At 43.1% G+C, this 20,966-nt stretch overlaps 1 protein-coding gene across 1 annotated transcript; it reads left to right on the plus strand.

Annotated features, from left to right (window-relative positions):
• Positions 1 to 7: 7 nt before the first annotated feature.
• LOC145864053 (uncharacterized) lies at positions 8 to 19,702 on the plus strand. Its single transcript, XM_082969095.1, has 2 exons — positions 8 to 658; positions 16,261 to 19,702. The coding sequence occupies exons 1-2, from the start codon at positions 262 to 264 to the stop codon at positions 16,302 to 16,304; spliced, it is 441 nt and encodes a 146-aa protein (XP_082825221.1). The 5' UTR covers positions 8 to 261; the 3' UTR covers positions 16,305 to 19,702.
• The last annotated feature ends 1,264 nt before the right edge of the window (positions 19,703 to 20,966 follow it).

Raw genomic sequence — 20,966 nt, forward strand, 5'->3', positions numbered from 1 at the left:
AACGCAATGCTGTTGGTGTGACGTATAATGTAGTGGGCGGAACGCTTTTTTCAACAGCAGCAACAGTAGCTTGCTAGACAAAATAGCCGAACCAATAAAGCTCTTTAGACGCTTTAGTGTATATTAGCCACTGTGTTGTAAACCCACTTCTGTCGTCTAGTTAGTTATCCGATTTAATTTCATATTTACAGTGGTGTTGTTACTAGTCAGCTAGCGGGCTGGTTAAGTTAGCATTAGCCTAGCTAGCTAACATCCCCGACCATGAGCTCACTAAGCTACTCTCCTCCTGCTAAAGAAGAGGTCTGCTGGACGGAGAAAGAAGCTCTTGTGAAAGAGGAGGAGGAAGAGAAGGATGTTACAATACAAAAACAGGTAGAGGGTGAGGCTGTTACAGTGAAAGAAGAAGAGAAAAACGTTTCAGTGAAAGACGGGGAAGACCCGTTCAGAGTGAAAGAGGTGGAGGATGTTACTGTGAAAGAAGAGGAAGACGCGTTCAGAGTGGAGGAGGATGCAGTATTTGGAGTGAAAGAGGAGGAGGAGATGACTGTCACATCGAAGAAGGAAGAAGAGGAGGAAACTGGATATCTGGGCTCGGTTTCCCAAGGGCATCATAAGGCGTCCAATGGTTCTAATGATGAACGTGCCCTGATTAACACTAGTAAGTACTGTCTTAAAAACAGAGGCACAAACTGCAGTTGTTGAACTGATGTGTTCAAGGGGAAATCTGCAATTGCTACATCCATATTTTACTTTAAATGTATTTAATTATAGCCATTGGTTCTTGAAGAATATAACACATGCCTCATGAGCTTAGTTCAACTGTTGTACCCCATCAGAACCCCTAATAAGCTTTTTTTACTCCAATGTTTAGAAACAATGTAAACCAACATGGTTAAAACTATAATGTTGATATCATGGATGGTCAGTCCTTGCATCCATAGGTCTGTCTATGAATTTGAAACTACTTACATTTCTCCAACCCCATCATCATCTTATTACCATAACAGTGGTGGAATTACAGCTTTGTTATTGTTTGGACTGCAGATTGGTTGATTGATTGTGTGGCTTTTTTAAAGGGGCAACCTAGTTTTTAAACAGAAACAAAATGGCTGCCCAGAGACTTGAGCTGTGTTCGAATAGTCATACTAACCATACTATCTATTATGTTTATTTGTCATAGTATGGATATAGTTAGCATGCCAAAGGTTCCCAGATGTTGTACTACAGTCGCTAAAATACGAAGTATACATGCAGAGGACACTATTTCTGTGTTTTTAGGGCCCAAAATGCAATTCTTCACGAAATGGGTGTGGCTTCAACTATTTTCAGATTTGAAGAAAATGGCAGAAAATATGCAGCCAAAGTCCGACGAGAGAGCGGATACAAGTGAATTCATTGCTTTAACTAATTATGACAAATGTTAAGAAAATGTTGAGCAATGTAATGACTTTTCAAATAAGTTACGTTACACATTACGTTAGCTACGCTATCCTTACAAACCGCATAGCGTATCTTCACAGCAGTATGTGCCAGTATGTCAGCTAGCTACCTAACATTAGTTGGCTACTGTCAAAGGAATTTTCTATCCCAATGATAATAATTAACAGTCAATAAGCCTTGACTAATTCCCAAGGTTTGTAAGACAATGGGTTAATAATTAGGCAAGGACTCAGCTTTCTGCAAAAGGTTCATTCAGCTTTATTCAGAGAACGTTCTGAGGTCAAAAAAACAAAGACATTTATTTTATCGTTCCCTCCCTGCTAACGCACATACATTTTCACAAACACTAGATATATGAAACACTCCTCGGATTTCTCACAACCGGTAATCACTATCCAGCGCTGTCTGTGCTCTCCCCCCGAGATTAGAGAAACCTTGGAGGTACCTCCCGGTTTTCTCCAAAGTCTCTCCAACTTTCTAGGTCGGGTAAAACAGATGCCTACTGTTCTCTTATCTCCCTGCTAAAACCACACACACACACATTTTGTCCTGGCCCTCTACTAGACCTTATGTGACTAACCATTCAGTACCTTAATTATTCATTATCCATGCTACATAACTACTAATTCATAATGGATTATTGATTCATTTACCTTTATTAGATAATTCTCTTATCAGCTACTTATACATCAAACTTGCCAGTATATTAACTATATTCTAACTACCTACCCGACTTGATTATTAACGTCATTCTTAGCCAAGGGGTTGTGTGCATTCTCAATGGAAATTGTTAATTTGGGTGCGTTCATAAATTCGCTCTGGCTCTCTACTCCGATTTCAGAGCACTCTTGTCTGAGTACCAGAGCGCAGAATAACTGATGAATTTACTGACGCTCAACACCCGTTGAATATGGCCGGTGTCAGTAAACGTCTGCAAAAAAACTCAAATTAAATTGTTGCCAGCAGCACAGTTATTCACCAACGTTCTGGATAACATGAAAACCGCCTAACCAGCTCTGCTAGGGCAAATAAAATGGTAAGAGTGAGGTTCTCTCTCATTTGTGTCTAGCAAGCTATCCAACCGTAGCCAGTTAGCTTGGGTGCTTTACTGTCATTGTGAGGTCAGAACGCTTGGCTCGACCCTACCCCTCAGCCATATAGTATTTGTTTACAAACAGTGGCCTTATACATGCTCATGTTTTGGTTTCTGATGGGGTTATACAGTTGAAACATACATTTCATTTCATGTATTTGTTATTTTTTTTTGCATTCTGACATAGGTGTTCCTTTTGTCCACGTGGGAAAAGACAGTGTGGAGTGCAATAGAGATTGCATCATCTGTGGATCTGTTAGGGCGGTATGCAAATTGGAGTGGGTCTCGGGTTTCTGGGATAATGGTGTTGATGTGAGCCGTGGCCAGCCTTTCAAAGCACTTCATGGCTACAGACGTGAGTGCTACGGGTCGGTAGTCATTTAGGCAGGTTACCTTAGTCCCTGTGCCCAAGAACACTATGGTGGTCTGCTTAAAACATGTTGGTATTACAGACTCAGACAGGGAGTGGTTGAAAATATCAGTGAAGACACTTGCAGGTTGGTCAGCGCATGCTCGCAGTACACATCCTGGTAATCCGTCTGGCCCTGCGGCCTTGTGAATGTTGACCTGTTTAAAGGTCTTACTCACATCGGCTGCGTAGGGCGTGATCACACAGTCTTCTGGAACAGCTGGTGCTCTCATGCATTAGTGTTATTTGCCTTAGTTTATCTCATCTTGTAGGCTCGTGTCACTGGGCATCTATCGGATGTGCTTCCCTTTGTAGTCTGTAATGGTTTGCAAGCCCTGCCACATCCAACGAGTGTCAGAGCCTTTAATACGATTTGATCTTAGTCCTGTATTGACACTTTGCCTGTTTGATGGTTCGTCGGAGGGCATAGCGGGATTTCTTATAAGCTTCCGGGTTAGAGTCCCGGTCCTTGAAAGCGGCAGCTCTAGCCTTTAGCTCAGTGCGGATGTTGCCTGTAATCCATGGCTTCTGGTTGGGGTATGTACGTACGGTCACTGTGGGGACGAGGATAGAATTATGGTCAGATTTGCCAAATGGGGGGGGAGAGCTTTGTATGTGTCTCTGTGTGTGGAGTCAAGGTGGTCCTGAGTTGTTTTCCCTCTGGTTGCACATTTAACCTCTTGGGGCTAGGTGGGACGCTAGCGTGCCACCCGTGGTGCACTCCATCAACAGCAGGTGCATTTCAAGAGCGGCAAATTTGAATCCAAATAAATGTCAAAATTCAAATTTTTCAAAAATACAACTATTTTACACCATTTGAAAGATAAACATCTCCTTAATCTAACCACGTTTTACGATTTCAAAAAGGTTTTACGGCGAAAGCATAAATTTAGAGTATGTTAGGACAGTACATTTACAAGAGTTGTGTGTAATGTTTTGTCAAGTCAAAGACAGGGTCACCAAAACCATAAAACCAGCTAAAATGATGCACTAACCTTTTACAATCTCCATCAGATGACACTCCTAGGACATTATGTTAGACAATGCATGCATTTTTAGTTCTATCAAGTTCATATTTATATCCAAAAGCAGCGTTTTACTATGGCATTGATGTTGAGGAAATCGTTTCCCTCCAATAACCGGCAGTCAAGTCAGCGTCACAAATTAAATAATTAAAATTAGAAAACATTGGTAAAATATTATATTGTCATTTAAAGAATTATAGATTTACATCTCTTGAACGCAATCAACTTGCCAGATTTAAAAATAACCTTACTGGGAAATCACACTTTGCAATAATCTGAGCACTGCGCCCAGAAAAATACGCGTTGCGATACAGACTAGACGTCATGTTGGGGAGATCTAAAATCGAAAATACTATGTAAATAATCCATTACCTTTGATTCTCTTCATCAGATGTCACTTCCAGGTATCACAGGTCCATAACGAATGTAGTTTTGTTCAAAAAAGCTCATCATTTATGTCCAAAAATCTCCGTCTCGTTAGCACATGATGTAAGCCAGCCGGACTTCTCGTCATGAACGAGGGGAAAAAATATATTTCCGTTCGTTCAAACATGTCAAACGTTGTATAGCATAAATCATTAGGGCCTTTTTTAACCAGAACATGAATAATATTCAAGGTGGACGAATGCATACTCTTTTATAACGTATTGGAACGAGGGTACCCAACATGAACTCGCGCGCCAGGTGTCTAATGGGACATCATCGTTCCATGGCTCTTGTTCGGTCAGATCTCCCTCCAGAAGACTCAAAACACTTTGTAAAGGCTGGTGACATCTAGTGGAAGCAATAGGAAGTGCCAAAATATTCCTAAGCCCCTGTGTTTTTCAATGGGATAGGTTTAAAGTCAATACAACACATCAGGTATCCACTTCCTGTCAGAAAATGTCTCAGGGTTTTGCCTGCCAAATGAGTTCTGTTATACTCACAGACACCATTCAAACAGTTTTAGAAACTTTAGAGTGTTTTCTATCCATATATAATAAGTATATGCATATTCTAGTTACTGGGTAGGATTAGTAACCAGATTAAATCGGGTACATTTTTTTTATCCAGACGTGCAAATGCTGCCCCCTAGACCCAACAGGTTAACATGCTGATAGAAATTTGGTAAAACGGATTTAAGTTTCCTTGCATTAAAGTCCCCAGCTACTAGGAACACTGCTCTGGGGGAGCGTTTTCCTGATTGTTTTTGGCGGAATACAGCCCATTCAATGCGGTCTTAGTGCCAGCCTCAGTCTGTGGTGGTATGTAAACAGCTACGAAAAATACAGATAAACTTTCTAGGTAGAAAGTGTGGTCTACAGCTTATCATGAGATACTCTACCTCAGGCGAGCAATAGCTCGAGACTTCCTTAGATATCGTGCACCAGCTGTTATTTACAAAATACATAGTGCGCCGTCCCTTGTCTTACCAGACGCCGCTGTTCTATCCTGCCTGTGCAGCGTATAACCAGCCAGCTGTATGTTGATAATGTCATCGTTTAGCCACGACTCCGTGAAGCGTAAGATATTACAGTTTTGAATGTTCCGTTGGTAGTTTAGTCTTCCGCGTAGATCTTCGATTTTATTTTCCAAAGATTGCACGTTTGCTAGCAGAATGGAAGGAAGTGGGGGTTTATTCAATCACCTACGAATTCTCAGAAGGCAGCCTGTCCTTTGGCCCCTATTTATCCACCTTCGCTTCACGCAATTGACGGGGATCTGGGCCTGTTCCCGAGAAAGCAGTACATCGTTCACGTCGGACTCGTTAAAGGAAAAAAAGGATTCTGCGCCACGTTGGATCCAACCTCCCTAAACAAAATTATGTTTATAATGTGTTATTGTCTACTTGATTTCCAGTAGGGTCTCGTTAGTCTGTTTGAACACAGAGATACTTAGCTCATAATGTGTAGAGAATTGTTCCTTGATGTATAAGCTATTGTTCAACACACAGAGCTATTTTCCTTTATTCAGGACATTTAGAATGACAACACATTACAGAGTAACCTAGTGGGATTATTCACAAAATTATCTGGTGATCAGATTATGAAATGTCATGACAAATACATTTTAGTTTCCTTGTTTCACCTGAAATATTAAATTAGTCCTAGGTCTATGTTGTTGTTAGGTGAAGTTATGGGTCCTACAGTAGGTCAATCAATCAAATGTTTTTATAAAGCCCTTTTTACATCAGCTGATGTCATAAAGTGCTATACAGAAATCCAGCCTAAAAACTCCCTAGAAAGGCAGGAACCTAGGAAGAAACCTAGAGAGGAACCAGGCAATGAGGGGTGGCCAGTCGTCTTCTGGCTGTGCTGGGATGAGATTATAACAGTACATGGCCAAGATGTTCAAACGTTCATAGATGACCAGCAGGGTCAAATAATAATAATATCACAGTGGTTGTAGAGGGTGCAACAGGTCAGCACCTCAGTAGTAAATGTCAGTTGGCTTTTCATAGCTGAGCATTCAGAGTTAGAGACCGCAGGTGCGGTAGAGAGAGAGTTGAAAACAGTAGGTCCGGGACAAGGTAGCACGTCCGGTGAACAGGTCAGGGTTCCATAGCCGCAGGCAGAACAGTTGAAACTGGAGCAGCAGCACAACCAGGTGGACTGGCGACAGCAAGGAGTCATCAGGACAGGTATGTCTATGTTGTTGTTAGGTGAAGTTATGGGTCAATTTGGCATACACAAAGTGTACAAACACTCATTGTAAGGCCGATGGAAAAGCTAGCCAAAGAGCATTTTACTTCTTGAAGTATAAAGCAGTTGATTTGCGGCAATAACACAAACATTATACTAAGCAGGAGATTCAAACGAGCCTTACAATTATAATCCAAAGTTGTAATATTCAGAACACATTGTGTAAAAACCAGAACCTTCGTCCAAAACTAGCGGTTTCCTCATTAACGTTGTCGGGGTAGGTTCCTTGTCCCTCTTTGGCTTTTTTTTGTTGTACCTTTATAACAAGTCAGTTAAGTACAAATTCTTATTTTCAATGACGGCCTAGGAACAGTGGGTTAACTGCCTTGTTCAGGGGCAGAACAACAGATTTTGTACCTTGTCAGCTCAGGGATTCCAACTTGCAACCTTTCGGTTACAAGTCCAACGCTCTAACCACTACGCTGACGCCCCAGCTTATTGGTGAAATCAGCAGTCAGACAATATCTTCTTTAAGTAAACCAATCAAACCTTTATTTAATGTAATTGCAGACAGATGTTGACAACAGGAACATAAGGCATGTTTCTGAGTAAGTTCTGCTCCCCACCTAAAGGCCCAGCTGATTTTATACATGTGATCACTCCCTAGTGGTATGATCACCTATGTCAATGTATGTGTGTATCAATAAGCTGAGGTTACCTTATAAGGCAACCTAGTACAGTAGCTCCTCTGAATTTCTTAGAATTGTAAACTGTCACACAAGATCAAACTGTCAAAACCAGACAGTGGTTACTTCTCTTTATCTAGTTTCAGTCTGACTCAGACCCAGCCTGCAGCACACTCTCACAACAGCCAGAGCTTAACCACAAAGACTAATATAGATGGCTTGGACATCTAATGAGAGTTGGCTAAATCCTGGGATCGTTAAACTCATACGGGCCTGTAAACAATAGGTTCAATTATTCACCCACTTTCCCAGGACAGCCACACCCCAGGAGGGTATGACTGACATACCAAAAATCTCCCCCGGGCGTAGGACATGACCATAGTCTTCCTGATTGTCTGGGATGAGTCGTTTGGCACGCTTCAGTTCCCCAGAGTTGGTTTTACCTGTCTCATTGATCAGGTCGGTGACCGGAATTCTTAACATGTACATTTCTGTTCTCCCCAAATAACAACATCCCCCCCCCCATCCAGGAGGTAAAGTGAGGTATCCCCTGTTACTGCATACCCACATCCATCCAAAAGGTGCTCCCATGCCTTCCTCCATCCTGGAAAAGTTTACACCTGTCACCTGTTGCATTACCCATGTTCCAGATGTGTTCCCCTTTAATCCTATGTATGTCACTGCTTTCACCCATTTATTATTGTCCACATCCCCGTCCACAAAGGGAACCAGTAGGATTTGGAGAGCAATAAATACCCTGCATGTGTTTCCATGGTTGTGATTTTCTTGTTTCACAACCATAGTGTGTGATGGTGTCCTCGACATCTGATGACTCTTCTGGTTCTGTGGCTGAACCCTCTGTTGGTTCTTCTGGCCTTTGGTCTCGGCCCTCTGGCTGTGGTCTTCCCCGTTTCTCCTCTGGCTGTGGTCTTCCCCGTTTCTCCTCTGGCTGTGGTCTTCCCCGTTTCTCCTCTGGCTGTGGTCTTCCCCGTTTCTCCTCTGGCTGTGGTCTTCCCCGTTTCTCCTCTGGCTGTGGTCTTCCCCGTTTCTCCTCTGGCTGTGGTCTTCCCCGTTTCCCCTCTGGCTGTGGTCTTCCCCGTTTCCCCTCTGGCTGTGGTCTTCCCCGTTTCCCCTCTGGCTGTGGTCTTCCCCGTTTCTCCTCTGGCTGTGGTCTTCCCCGTTTCTCCTCTGGCTGTGGTCTTCACCGTTTCTCCTCTGGCTCCTCCTCATCGGTGGATCTCAGCCTCTTTTGTTGCCATGGTCACCTGGAAGGGTCCCATCCATCTTGGCTGGTTCCATTTTCTCTTATGGACTCGTAGTTTCACCCAGTCTCCAACGTTTATGGTAAGCTCGTCAGGGTCTTCACCTGGGGGAACCTCGTTTGCTTTGCTAGTGTGAGAGTGGAGAAAACTTACAGCAGAGGTTAGTTCCTTCATGTACTCAAGATGGTCACACAGTGTCTCAGTTATTTCTGTCGGTCAGTCATAGGTCTCACCCCTGGGGTGTTCATTGGTCATCTTGTTAACATCTCATAAGGTGTACACCCAATACCGTTGTTAAGGCTGCTGCACATTTTCATGAGGGCAAGGGGCAAGCATTCCACCCAGCTCATTTTTGTGTAATGACAGGCTTTTGCAAGCCCCCCTTTGATCATTTAATTAACCCTCTCTGTAATCCCGTTACTCCACGGGTGATAGATGGACACAAACCTCTGGTCAACACTCATCATTTTGGCCACTTGGGCAACCACATCTCCTATGAGATGGGTCCCATTGTCTGCAGACAAACCTCAGGCACTCCGAACCGGAGTATAATTTCCCTAACTAGCAATTTTGCAACTGTACGCGCAACGCAGTTGGTAGTGGGATGGTTCCACCCACCTGGTAAACCTGTCAATTATCACCAGGCAGTATCTCTTTCTTTCTTTTCACTCTATCATGTCTATGAAGTCCATAGCAAGGTGGACAAAAGGTCCTTTTGGAGGGGAACTTCCCTGATTGCAGTGGAGTTCCCTTGTCTGTTTTTAATAGGTGTGTCTGTGGTATTAGTCACCTCTCCTGCTCTCTAAACCCCACTATGCTGAATCTGAGTAGACAGTAAGGGCCTTCCCTTCCCCCAATTCACAAGCTGTGTTCAGAGCTAATAAATGTGCTGTGATAAATGTTCTGGTAGGGGCCGTATAACCTCAATGTCACCTCCCACATCTACTACAGCTGATCCTACATATCTTCCCTGTGCTTTGATCTATATAAGTAGAACCATCAACAAACAGCACCATGTCAGAGTCAAGCAGAGGTTCATCAAACAAGTCTTTGTCCAGTACACATTCCTGGGCTGTCCCCATGTCCCTGTTATTGTTCCTTCATTGTTGATTCTGAGGGAAATAACAACTGTTGGTGTTGTGATTTCCCATTGGCCACGGCTCTTCTCTGTCATTAACTTGTCCTCCTTGTCCATAGGGCATAAGTGGCCCCAGGGAGCATATTCAGCTCCGGCCGAGTGGTACTGTGGCTGAGTTTCCTCTTCCTCTGCCAGACCCAAAGTTTCCTCTGCCCTTATTGTAACCTCTTCCTCTTTCATTTCCCCCACACTGCGAACTCGCATGCCCCAAATGCCCACAGGTCCAGCATTGAGTGTTGTTCCAGTCATGCAGGGCTCTGGCGGGCCCACCTCCTCTTCCAGTCCATGGTTGAGGGTCACCATAAGGTTGAGTGGTGAAAAGCACATACCCTGCAGGCACCAGGTTCACGGGTGTGACTGATGTGACTGTGGGGGGAGCTGCAGGCTGTGGTTGTGGTGAGCCTGTAGAAACAACTTTGAGCAGCCATCATATTGTGAGAAAAACCACCACTTCCTGTCTGGATCTGTGCAAGCTGGGCCTTCTTCAGTGCTGTGTCTAGTCCTCCTTGTCTTGCTCTCTGAGAAGATTCCATGCAGGAAGTGCCCTGTCTGACAATTTGTTGTCCTTCTGTTGCATCTCTCTCGAAATTACAGAATCTGTGCTGTTACGTGACACTTTCTAAGGCTTCCATTGGCTCTCTAAAGCCTTTAGAAAGTGGAATGACGCGTCTCCTGTCTCTGGGCAAAGTACAGCAGCAGAGTTTGTAAGTGGCCTGCCTGGGGACAGTGACACTGGAGAGCGCGTTCACGAGACTTCAGCATTTTTTTCTTTCTCTCTTTGAATGAATAAAACGTTGTCCGGTTGGAATATTATCGCTATTTTACGAGAAAAATTTTAACCTGTTGGGGCTAGGGGGCAGTATTTTCACGGCCGGATGAAAAACGTACCCAATTTAAACAGGTTACTACTCTGGCCCAGAAAATAGAATATGTATATTATTAGTAGATTTGGATAGAAAACACTCTGAAGTTTCTAAAACTGTTTGAATGGTGTCTGAGTATAACAGAACTCATATGGCAGGCAAAAAAACTGAGAGAAATTGAATCAGGAAGTGGGAGAAATTAGAAATGTGCACTGCTCAAAAAAATAAAGGGAACACTTAACAGATTTAGTTTAATATATACGGCGTTGTTGTTGTTAGTCAGCTAGCGGGCTGGTTAAGTTAGCATTAGCCTAGCTAGCTAACATCCGCGACCATGAGTTCACTAAGCTACTCTCCTCCTGCTAAAGAAGAAGAGGATATCACAGTAAAACAAGAAGTAGAGGGTGAGGCCGTTACTGTGAAAGAAGAGGAAGACGCGTTCAGAGTGAAAGAGGAGGAGGATGTTACAGTAAAAGGAGAGGAGGATGCAGTTTTTGGAGTGAAAGATGATGAAGAGGAGATGACTGTTACATAGGAGGAGGAAGAAGAGGAGGAAACTGGATATCTGGGCTCGGTTTCACAAACGCATCTTAAGGCATCCAATGGTTCTAACGGTGAACTTAGCCATAAGATGGTTTTGAGAAACCGTTCCCTGATTAACACTAGTAAGTACTGTCTTTAAAAACAGAGGCACAAACTCTGCAGTTGTTGAACTAATGTTTGGTGTTAAAGCGGAAATCTGCAATTGCTACATCAATATTTGGACTTTAAATTATTTGTTTATAGTCATTGATTCTTGAAGAATATAACACATGCTTCATGAGTTTAGTTCAACTATTGTTCCCCATCAGAACCCCAAATATTTTTTTTTTACTCCAATGTTTAGAAACAATGTAAACCAACACTGTATAGCCTCAACATGGTTAAAACTATAATGTAGATAGTATAATGTTGATGGATGGTCAGTCCTTGCATCCATAGGTCTGTCTATGAATTTGAGACTAGTTACATTTCTCCAACCCCATCATCATCATCATCTTATAACCAAAACAGTGGTGTAATTACAGATTTGTTATTGTTTGAACTGCAGATTGCTGGGTTGTGTGGGTTTTTTAAACAGTAACAAAATGGCTGCCCAGAGACTTGGTTTGGTCAACAGCTGAGGGATGGAAGGAGAAGTGTAACCACTCTCAAATTCATAGAGAAAGCTGTTGTAGAAACCGTAACTCAACACCTAGCGACCTCGTCAAGAAGTTCAGACATCTTGGCATAACAGTTATAAGGTGTTTGCTTGACAGTCGCTGGACCCAGGTTTGAGTTCAGCTCAGGGCTACCCCCCTGAATTCACTACACTACGAATACAAAGACTGGCCATCCATGATGTCATAATGATAGATTAACCAGGTTTCTAGGATATATAGTATATTCTAGAATTCATCCATGATGTCATAATGACAGTTTAACCAGGTTTCTAGGATATATAGTATATTCTAGAATTCATCCATGATGTCATAATGACAGTTTAACCAGGTTTCTAGGATATATAGTATATTCTAGAATTCATCCATGATGTCATAATGATAGATTAACCAGGTTTCTAGGATATATAGTATATTCTAGAATTGCCAGTGAAGATTTCCTGTGGAGGCAAATTATTAGAGCTGTTGATAAGTCATTGTATAATATTCAGTAAAAAAATGTTGTGCCATTACATTAAAGGCAAGACATACCTAGATTCAATTACATTCATGAATTGGTTTGAAACCTTTGTTTTAAACCCTTCTCAAAGTTGGTGCCTTGACGGATTTCTAAAAAAACGGTTTGTCATGAAACACTATTTTTTATAAATGTATTTAAATGTAACCTTTATTTAACTAGGCAAGTCAGTTAAGAACAAATTCTTATTTACAATGACTGCCTACCCCGGATGACGCTGGGCCAATTGTGCGCCGCCCTATGGGACTCCCAATCACGGCCGGTTGTGATAGAGCCTGGATTTGAACCAGGGTGTCTGTAGTGACGCCTAAAGCACTGATATGCAGTGTCCGCTGCGCTACTCGGGAGCCCCAAAATCATGTTCTAGTGCTGTCCCCAACTAAAATACATCTTGGTTAACCAAGAGTCATCTGTTCTTTCTACCAATCACCCCATGTGTTTTTATAAAATCTAAATGTACTGAACTTGTCTGATGCTTTAAGCACGCTGTTTGATTAAATAAATAAGACACACAAATGACTAGAGGGAGCCAGTCATCAACATGACCTGACCAGAGGGAGCCCCCCTTCCCCCTCTGCTGCTGGACTTCGTAAATTCTGCCGTTCTGCTCCTGAAATTTTCAGTAATCGACTACACCAGCAATCAGCAACCTTTTCCAGTTTGAGTGCCAATTTATCTGACCATTTCTACCAATCTGTGTGCCAGTTATGATTTTCAGATGCACATTTTCGTGGAAGAGTTTCATTTAATTTATAATAGTATCTCAAAATTATTGTCTGTGATTAATCTACATTCTATCTAAATCTAAATGAAAATTTTACAAATCTAAAAGTAACTTTTATTGCCATTGCCAACTATGTAAAAAAATAGCCTCCATAAAGCCAACAAATAAAAACATTGCATTCTGCATGTAGAAAATATCCTGATAAAAATAAATATCCTAAAAATCACATTGGCTGCACATTGGCCTGTCTACAACAAACTTGAAACATTGTATCAACTGGGTCAGCAAAACTCAGATAGCAAGCTTGCAACATTGTATTAAATATTCTAGGCCCTCAGTTTCCTACTCCAGTGAGTTCTGGACAGACACAGCTGTAGGCTATTTGTGCAAAGGATAAGAAGTAATCAGGTATTTTATGACATTTCCACTGGATCAGAGCATTACATTTTTCCCTTTTATGCTGAGTGGTTATCAAAAGGTGGAAATATTGCTGCTGGAAATATTTAACGAAAATACTTTGAGGAACTATTGTCATTTGCAATTGATTTTGATTACTTTGTTTACTTGCTGTTTGGGGTGAAGAAAAATTTGCTTTGAGAAGCTCCACAACTCATTAGTGGTGGTGCATTAAGACAATCAGAAATACTATCAGACATCCCCAAATGGGCACATTTATAGGCCTACATTTGCACACAGGCCAGGTAGACTAGTCCTACTTCTATATGCGTAATAAGGTGTGCGTCCTTACTCAACATTGACAGGAGTGTTTCAAACAAAGACAATGAATAAATTGGCAAAACTGACGCAAATTGCGGGGTCAGGTCTGGGTGGTCTGCCAGGGGCCGTTTCATTTAGTGTCCGTTTGGGTCGGCATGGGGAATGATTTTATTTTCCCATAGTATGTTGTACCGAAGTTGACCGACTGAAAGGGAACAGTATTTATAGTCATAACGTTACGCTTGTCATATGATGAACTTCAACTTAAATACGGGATCTTGCTATCCGACAGTTCTTTTGTATTCTGAAATGCACTCGAACTACGTATCATTTAGTGGCTCCTTATGTTACGCTGGGAAAACAGTTTTCGTGGGCACAGAAATACTAAATAATTTCAGAATTTGCTAAATCCAATGTTTTTTAACTGAGAGTCATCTTGTAATCCTAGATGGCGTAGCAGTAAGACGTGTTTGTTGTAAATGTTATGTTCTTTTCGTCTTTTTTGTATACATTGCAAAATATTTCACTCTTTTTCCATTTTTAAATTAAATATACCTTCCGGCAACACACTTCACCCAATGTGATACGGATCTGCTATATTTTAGACCTTATAGCTAGAACCTCCATCAGCAGCTAGCCATCAGAAGCTAATTAGCTACTAGCTATTTAGTCATTGTTAGCCACTGCTTTACCTTTTTAGCTCAGATACCAGCCGCTTTTTGCCTGGATAATACCTGCCAGTCTGCACAGCGCGATATCAACCCTGAGCATATCAGACTGTTTTTCTCCACTACATCACCGTATTCCTGCCGTAAGCTCTGGACCATTACACCAGATAATCGCAGCTAGCTAGCTGCTTCCTCGTGCTCCTAGATCTTAGTGCTGCTTTTGATACCATCGATCACCACATTCTTTTGGAGAGATTGGAAACCCAAATTGGTCTACATGGACAAGTTCTGGCCTTGTTTAGGTCTTATCTGTCGGAAAGACATCAGTTTGTCTCTGTGAATGGTTTGTCCTCTGACAAATCAACTGTACATTTCGGTGTTCCTCAAGGTTCCGTTTTAGGACCACTATTGTTTTTACCTCTTGGGGATGTCATTCGAAAACATAATGTTAAATTTCAATGCTATGCAGATGACACACAGCTGTACATTTCAATGAAACATGATGAAGCCCCAAAATTGCCCTCGCTAGAAGCCTGTGTCTCAGACATAAGGAAGTGGATGGCTGCAAACTTTCTACTTTTAAACTTGGACAAAACAGAGATGCTTGTTCTAGGTCCCAAGAAACAAAGAGATCTTCTGGTGAATCTGACAATTAATCTGGATGGTTGTACAGTCGTCTCAAATAAAACTGTGAAGGACCTCGGCGTTACTCTGGACCCTGATCTCTCTTTTGAAGAACATATCAAGACTGTTGAAAGGACAGCCTTTTTCCATCTACGTAACATTGCAAAAATCGGAAACTTTCTGTCCAAAAATGATGCAGAAAAATTAATCCATGCCTTTGTTACTTCTAGGTTGGACTACTGCAATGCTCTATTTTCCGGCTACCCGGATAAAGCACTAAATAAACTTCAGTTGGTGCTAAATACGGCTGCTAGAATCCTGACTAGAACCAAAACATTTTATCATATTACTCCAGTGCTAGCCTCCCTACACTGGCTTCCTGTTAAGGCAAGGGCTGATTTCAAGGTTTTACTGCTAACCTACAAAGCATTACATGGGCCTGCTCCTACCTATCTTTCCGATTTGGTCCTGCCGTACATACCTACACGTACGCTACGGTCACAAGACGCGGGCCTCCTAATTGTTCCTAGAATTTCTAAGCAAACAGCTGGAGGCAGGGCTTTCTCCTATAGAGCTCCATTTTTATGGAATAGTCTGCCTACCCATGTGAGAGACGCAGACTCAGTCTCAACCTTTAAGTCTTTACTGAAGACATCTCTTCAGTAGGTCCTATGATTAAGTGTAGTCTGGCCCAGGGGTGTGAAGGTGAACGGAAAGGCTGGAGCAACGAACCGCCCTTGCTGTCTCTGCCTGGCCGGTTCCCCCTCTTTCCACTGGGATTCTCTGCCTCTACCCCTATTACGGGGGCTGAGTCACTGGCTTACTGGTGTTCTTCCATGCCGTCCCTGGGAGGGGTGCGTCACTTGAGTGGGTTGAGTCACTGACGTGGTCTTCCTGTCTGGGTTGGCGCCCCCCCTTGGGCTGTGCCGTGGCGGAGATCTTTGTGGGCTATACTCGGCCTTGTCCTGGGATGGTGTGTTGGTGGTTGGAGATTTCCCTCCAGTGGTGTGGAGGCTGTGCTTTGGCAAAGTGGGTGGGGTTATATCCTACCTGTTTGGCCCTGTCCGGGGGTATCATCGGATGGGGCCACAGTGTCTCCTGACCCCTCCTGTCTCAGCCTCCAGTATTTATGCTGCAGTAGTTTATGTGTCGGGGGGCTAGGGTCAGTCTGTCACATCTGGAGTATTTCTCTTGTCTTTTCCGGTGTCCTGTGTGAATTTAAATATGCTCTCTCTAATTCTCCCTTTCTCGCTTTCTTTCTTTCTCTCTCTCAGAGGACCTGAGCCCTAGGACCATGCCTCAGGACTACCTGGCTTAATGACTCCTTGCTGTCCCCAGTTCACCTGGCCGTGCTGCTGCTCCAGTTCCAACTTTTCTGCCTGCAGCTATGGAACCCTGACCTGTTCACCGGATGTGCTACCTGTCCCAGACCTGCTGGAACCCTGACCTGTTCACCGGACGTGCTACCTGTCCCAGACCTGCTGTTTTCAACTCTCTAGAGACAGCAGGAGCGGTAGAGATACTCTCAAAGATCAGCTATGAAAAAGCCAACTGACACTTACTCTTGTGTTACTGACTTGTTGCACCCTCGACAACTACTATGATTATTATTGTTTGACCATGCTGGTCATTTATGAACATTTGAACATCTAGGCCATGTGCTGTTATAATCTCCACCCGGCCCAGCCAGAAGACGACTGGCCACCCCTCATAGCCTGGTTCCTCTCTAGGTTTCTTCCTAGGTTTTGGCCTTTCTAGGGAGTTTTTCCTAGCCACCGTGCTTCTACACCTGCATTGCTTGCTGTTTGGGGTTTTAGGCTGGGTTTCTGTACAGCACTTTGAGATATCAGCTGATGTAAGAAGGGCTATATAAATACATTTGATTTGATTTGTTACAGACCCCCCTTAGCTCCCAGCTGTGCCCTGGACACCATATGTGAATTGATTGATTCCCGTCTATCTTCAGAGTTCGTTCTGTTAGATGACCTAAACTGGGATATGCTGAACACCCCGGCCGTCCTACAATCCAAGCTAGATGCCCTCAATCTCACACAAATTATCAAGGAACCCACCAGGTACAACCCTAAATCCGTAAACATGGGCACCCTCATAGATATTATCCTGACCAACTTGCCCTCCAAATACACCTCTGGTCTGCTGTTTTCAATCAGGATCTCAGCGATCACTGCCTCATTGCCTGCATCCGTTATGGGTCCGCGGTCAAACGACCACCCCTCATCACTGTCAAATGCTCCCTAAAACACTTCTGCAAGCAGGCCTTTCTAATCGACCTAGCCCGGGTATCCTGGAAGGATATTGACCTCATCCCGTCAGTAGAGGATGCCTGGTTGTTCTTTAAAAGTAATTTCCTCACCACCTTAAATAAGCATGCCCCTTTCAAAAAATGTGGAACTAAGAACCGATATAGCCCCTGGTTCACTCCAGACCTGACTGCCCTCGACCAGCACAAAAACATCCTGTGGCGTACTGCACTAGCATCGAATAGTCCCCGCGATATGCAACTTTTCAGAGAAGTCAGGAACCAATACACACAGTCAGTTAGGAAAGAAAAGGCTAGCTTTAACAAACAGAAATTTGCATCCTGTAGCTCTAACTCCAAAAAGGTTTGGGACACTGTAAGGTCCATGGAGAATAAGAGCACCTCCTCCCAGCTGCCCACTGCACTGAGGCTAGGAAACACTGTCACCACCGATAACTCCACGATAATCAAGAATTTCAATTAGCATTTCTCTACGGCTGGCCATGCTTTCCTCCTGGCTACCCCAACTCCGGCCAACAGCTCCCCAACCCCCGCAGCTACTTGCCCAAGCCTCCCCAGCTTCTCCTTCACACAAATCCAGATAGCTGATGTTCTGAAAGAGTTGCAAAACCTGGACCCCCTCTTTCTAAAATTATCCGCCGCCATTGTGGCAACCCCTATCACTAGTCTGTTCAACCTCTCTTTCGTATCGTCCGAGATTCCTAAAGATTGGAACGCTTCTGCGGTCATCCCCCTCTTCAAAGGAGGTGACACTCTAGACCCAAACTGTTACAGACCTATATCCATCCTGCCCTGCCTTTCTAAGTTAACATATCACTGACCATTTTGAATCCCACCGTACCTCCGCTGTGCAATCCAGTTTCCGAGCTGGTCACGGGTGCACCTCAGCCACGCTCAAGGTACTAAACGATATCATAACCGCCATCGATAAAAGACAGTACTGTGCAGCCGTCTTCATCAACCTGGCCAAGGCTTTCGACTCTGTCAATCACCGTATTCTTATCGGCAGACTCAACAGCCTTCGTTTCTCAAATGATTCCCTCGCCTGGTTCACCAACTTCTTCTCAAACAGAGTTCAGTGTTTCAAATCGGAGGGCCTGTTGTCTGGACCTCTGGTGGCAGTCTCTATGGAGGTACCACAGGTGTCAATTCTCACCCCAACTCTTTTCTCTGTTCAACGATGTTGTTCTTGCTGTGTGTGATTCCTTCATCCACCTCTACGCAGACGACACCATTCTGTATACATCTGGCCCTTCTTTGGACACTGTTAACAATCCTCCAAACGCGCTTCAATGCCATACAACACTCCACCCGTGGCCTCTAACTGCTCTTAAACGCTAGTAAAACTAAATGTATGCTCTTCAACCGATCACTACCCGCCCGTCCAGCATCACTACTCTGGACGTTTCTGACTTAGAATATGTGGACAACTATAAATACCTAGGTGTCTGGCTAGACTGTAAACTCTCCTTCCAGGCTAATATTAAGCATTTCCAATCCAAAATTTAATCTAGAATCGGCTTCCTATTTCGCAACAAAGCCTCTTTCACTCACGCTGCCAAACATACCCTCGTAAAACTGACTATCCTACTGATCCTTGACTTCGGCGATTTCATTTTCAAAATAACCTCCAACACTCTACTCAGCAAACTGGATGCAGTCTATCACAGTGCCATCCGTTTTGTCACCAAAGCCCCATATACCACCCACCACTGGAACCTGTATGCTCTCGTCGGCTGGCCCTCGCTACATATTTGTCGCCAAACCCACCGGGTCCAGGTCATCTATAAGTCTTTGCTAGGCCGCCTTCACTGACTGGTCACCATAGAAACACCCACCAATAGCACGCACTCCAGGAGTCACCCCCAAAGCCAACACCTACTTTGGCCGCATTTCCTTCCAGTTCTCTGCTACCAATGACTGGAACGAATTGCAAAAATCACTGAAGTTGGAGACTTATATCTCCCTCACTAACTTTAAGCATCAGCTATCTGAGCAGCTTACCGATCGCTGCAGCTGTACACAGCCCATCTGTAAATAGCCCATCCAACTGCCTACCTCATCCCCATGTTTTTATTTAGTTTTTCTGCTCTTTTGCACCCCAGTATTTCTACTTGCACATCATCATCTGCACATCTAAATGACGTAGAGTGTTAATTTGACTCCAGTGTTAATTTGTTCAATTGTAATTACTTCGCTACTATGGCCTATTTATTGCCTTACCTCCGTTCTCCATTTGCACACACTGTATATAGATTTTTCTATTGTGTTATTGACTGTACATTTGTTTATCCCACGTGTAACTATTGTTTTTGTCCCACTGCTTTGCTTTATCTTGGCCAGGTCGCAGTTGTAAATGAGAACTTGTTCTCGACTGGCCTACCTGGTTAAATAAAGGTGAAATAAAAAATAAAATCTTAACTTTATTGACAACACCCAAATGGATACTGTCATTAACGCGGTTCTTCAATAATTACACATAATTCATAATACTGTAGCAAACATTATATTAAGCGGGACATTCAAACGAGCCTTACAATTATAATCCAAAGTAGTGTGAAATGTACTCATAAGCAACCTGGAAAGTTTTCCCCTATTCACATTCAGAATACATTGTGAAAAACTAAAATCTTTGCTCACCATTTTTGCTCCAGGCAGATATAGTACATTCATAACTATCGGTTTCTGCAATCAAATTGCCCTCGTGCCGCAATTTTAGCAAACACAGAAAGGGGCCTATATTGGAGACCAAAAGTCATCTGGCACACTGCTTAGAGTTTCAACAACTTTAATAACTTATTTCTAGCCTACAATTATCGATGTTACTACTAATGTGAAAACAAGACAAAATATGACTATTCTTGCTCATTTTAAGACAATTGTCAAATAATTATAACGTTCATTACAGACGTCAATTGTTGTACAACATCATGGCATCGCTGTTGGCATCACCTTTTTACAGTGGATTACCGCTGTTGTGGGCCTTTAATCATCTGTCTGACTTTGTTGTTCACACAGGAGAGATACTTAACTATCGTAGATCCTCTGGGGAGCCTCAACAACCTCATGATGCTGACGAGGCAGAGAAGAGTGTCTCCAGATCAGAACACCTCAAGAAACACCTGCAGAGATCCACAGGGAAGAGAACTCACTGCTGCTCTGACTGTGGGAAAAGATTCACCTCATCAGGCATTAAAATTCATCAGAGAACACACACAGGAGAGAAATCTTATAGCTGTGATCAATGTGGGAAGCGTTTTACTACATCTAGCATTCTGACTCTACACAGGAGAGAAATCTTGTTGCTCTGGTCAATGTGGGAAGAGTTTTGGTCGATCTGACTCTACACCAGAGAATACATACAGGAGAGAAACCTTATAGCTGTACTCAATGTGGGAAGAGTTTTACTTTGCTTAACAGTCTGGTGTCACACCAGAGAACACACACAGGAGAGAAGTCTCTTAGCTGTGATCAATGTGGGGAGAGAGACACTGATAAAAGACACTGATAATAAACATCAGAAAATACATGGAGTTGTTTCATGATTTCAATGAAATAATTTCACAATGTAGAATGTTTTAACATTGTCACAATGTTGAACCCTAAACGTTTGCCCCCTGTTCTATTGATTTCAACATGATATGGATATTAGTCCCAGGGGGAAAATCCAGGCTCTGAATTGAGAGGGTACTATTTATG

Source organism: Salmo salar, chromosome 02 (assembly GCF_965601325.2).
Source record: "Salmo salar chromosome 02, fSalSal1, whole genome shotgun sequence".
Taxonomy (NCBI): Eukaryota; Metazoa; Chordata; class Actinopteri; order Salmoniformes; family Salmonidae; genus Salmo; species Salmo salar.

Excerpts from the sequence above, each read along its gene's own strand:
- LOC145864053 (XM_082969095.1), top strand. The coding sequence starts at position 262 with ATGAGCTCACTAAGCTACTCTCCTCCTGCTAAAGAAGAGGTCTGCTGG. Across the intron at positions 659-16,260 it reads ACGTGCCCTGATTAACACTA|AGGACCTGAGCCCTAGGACC; the intron begins GTAAGTACTGTC and ends TCTCTCTCTCAG.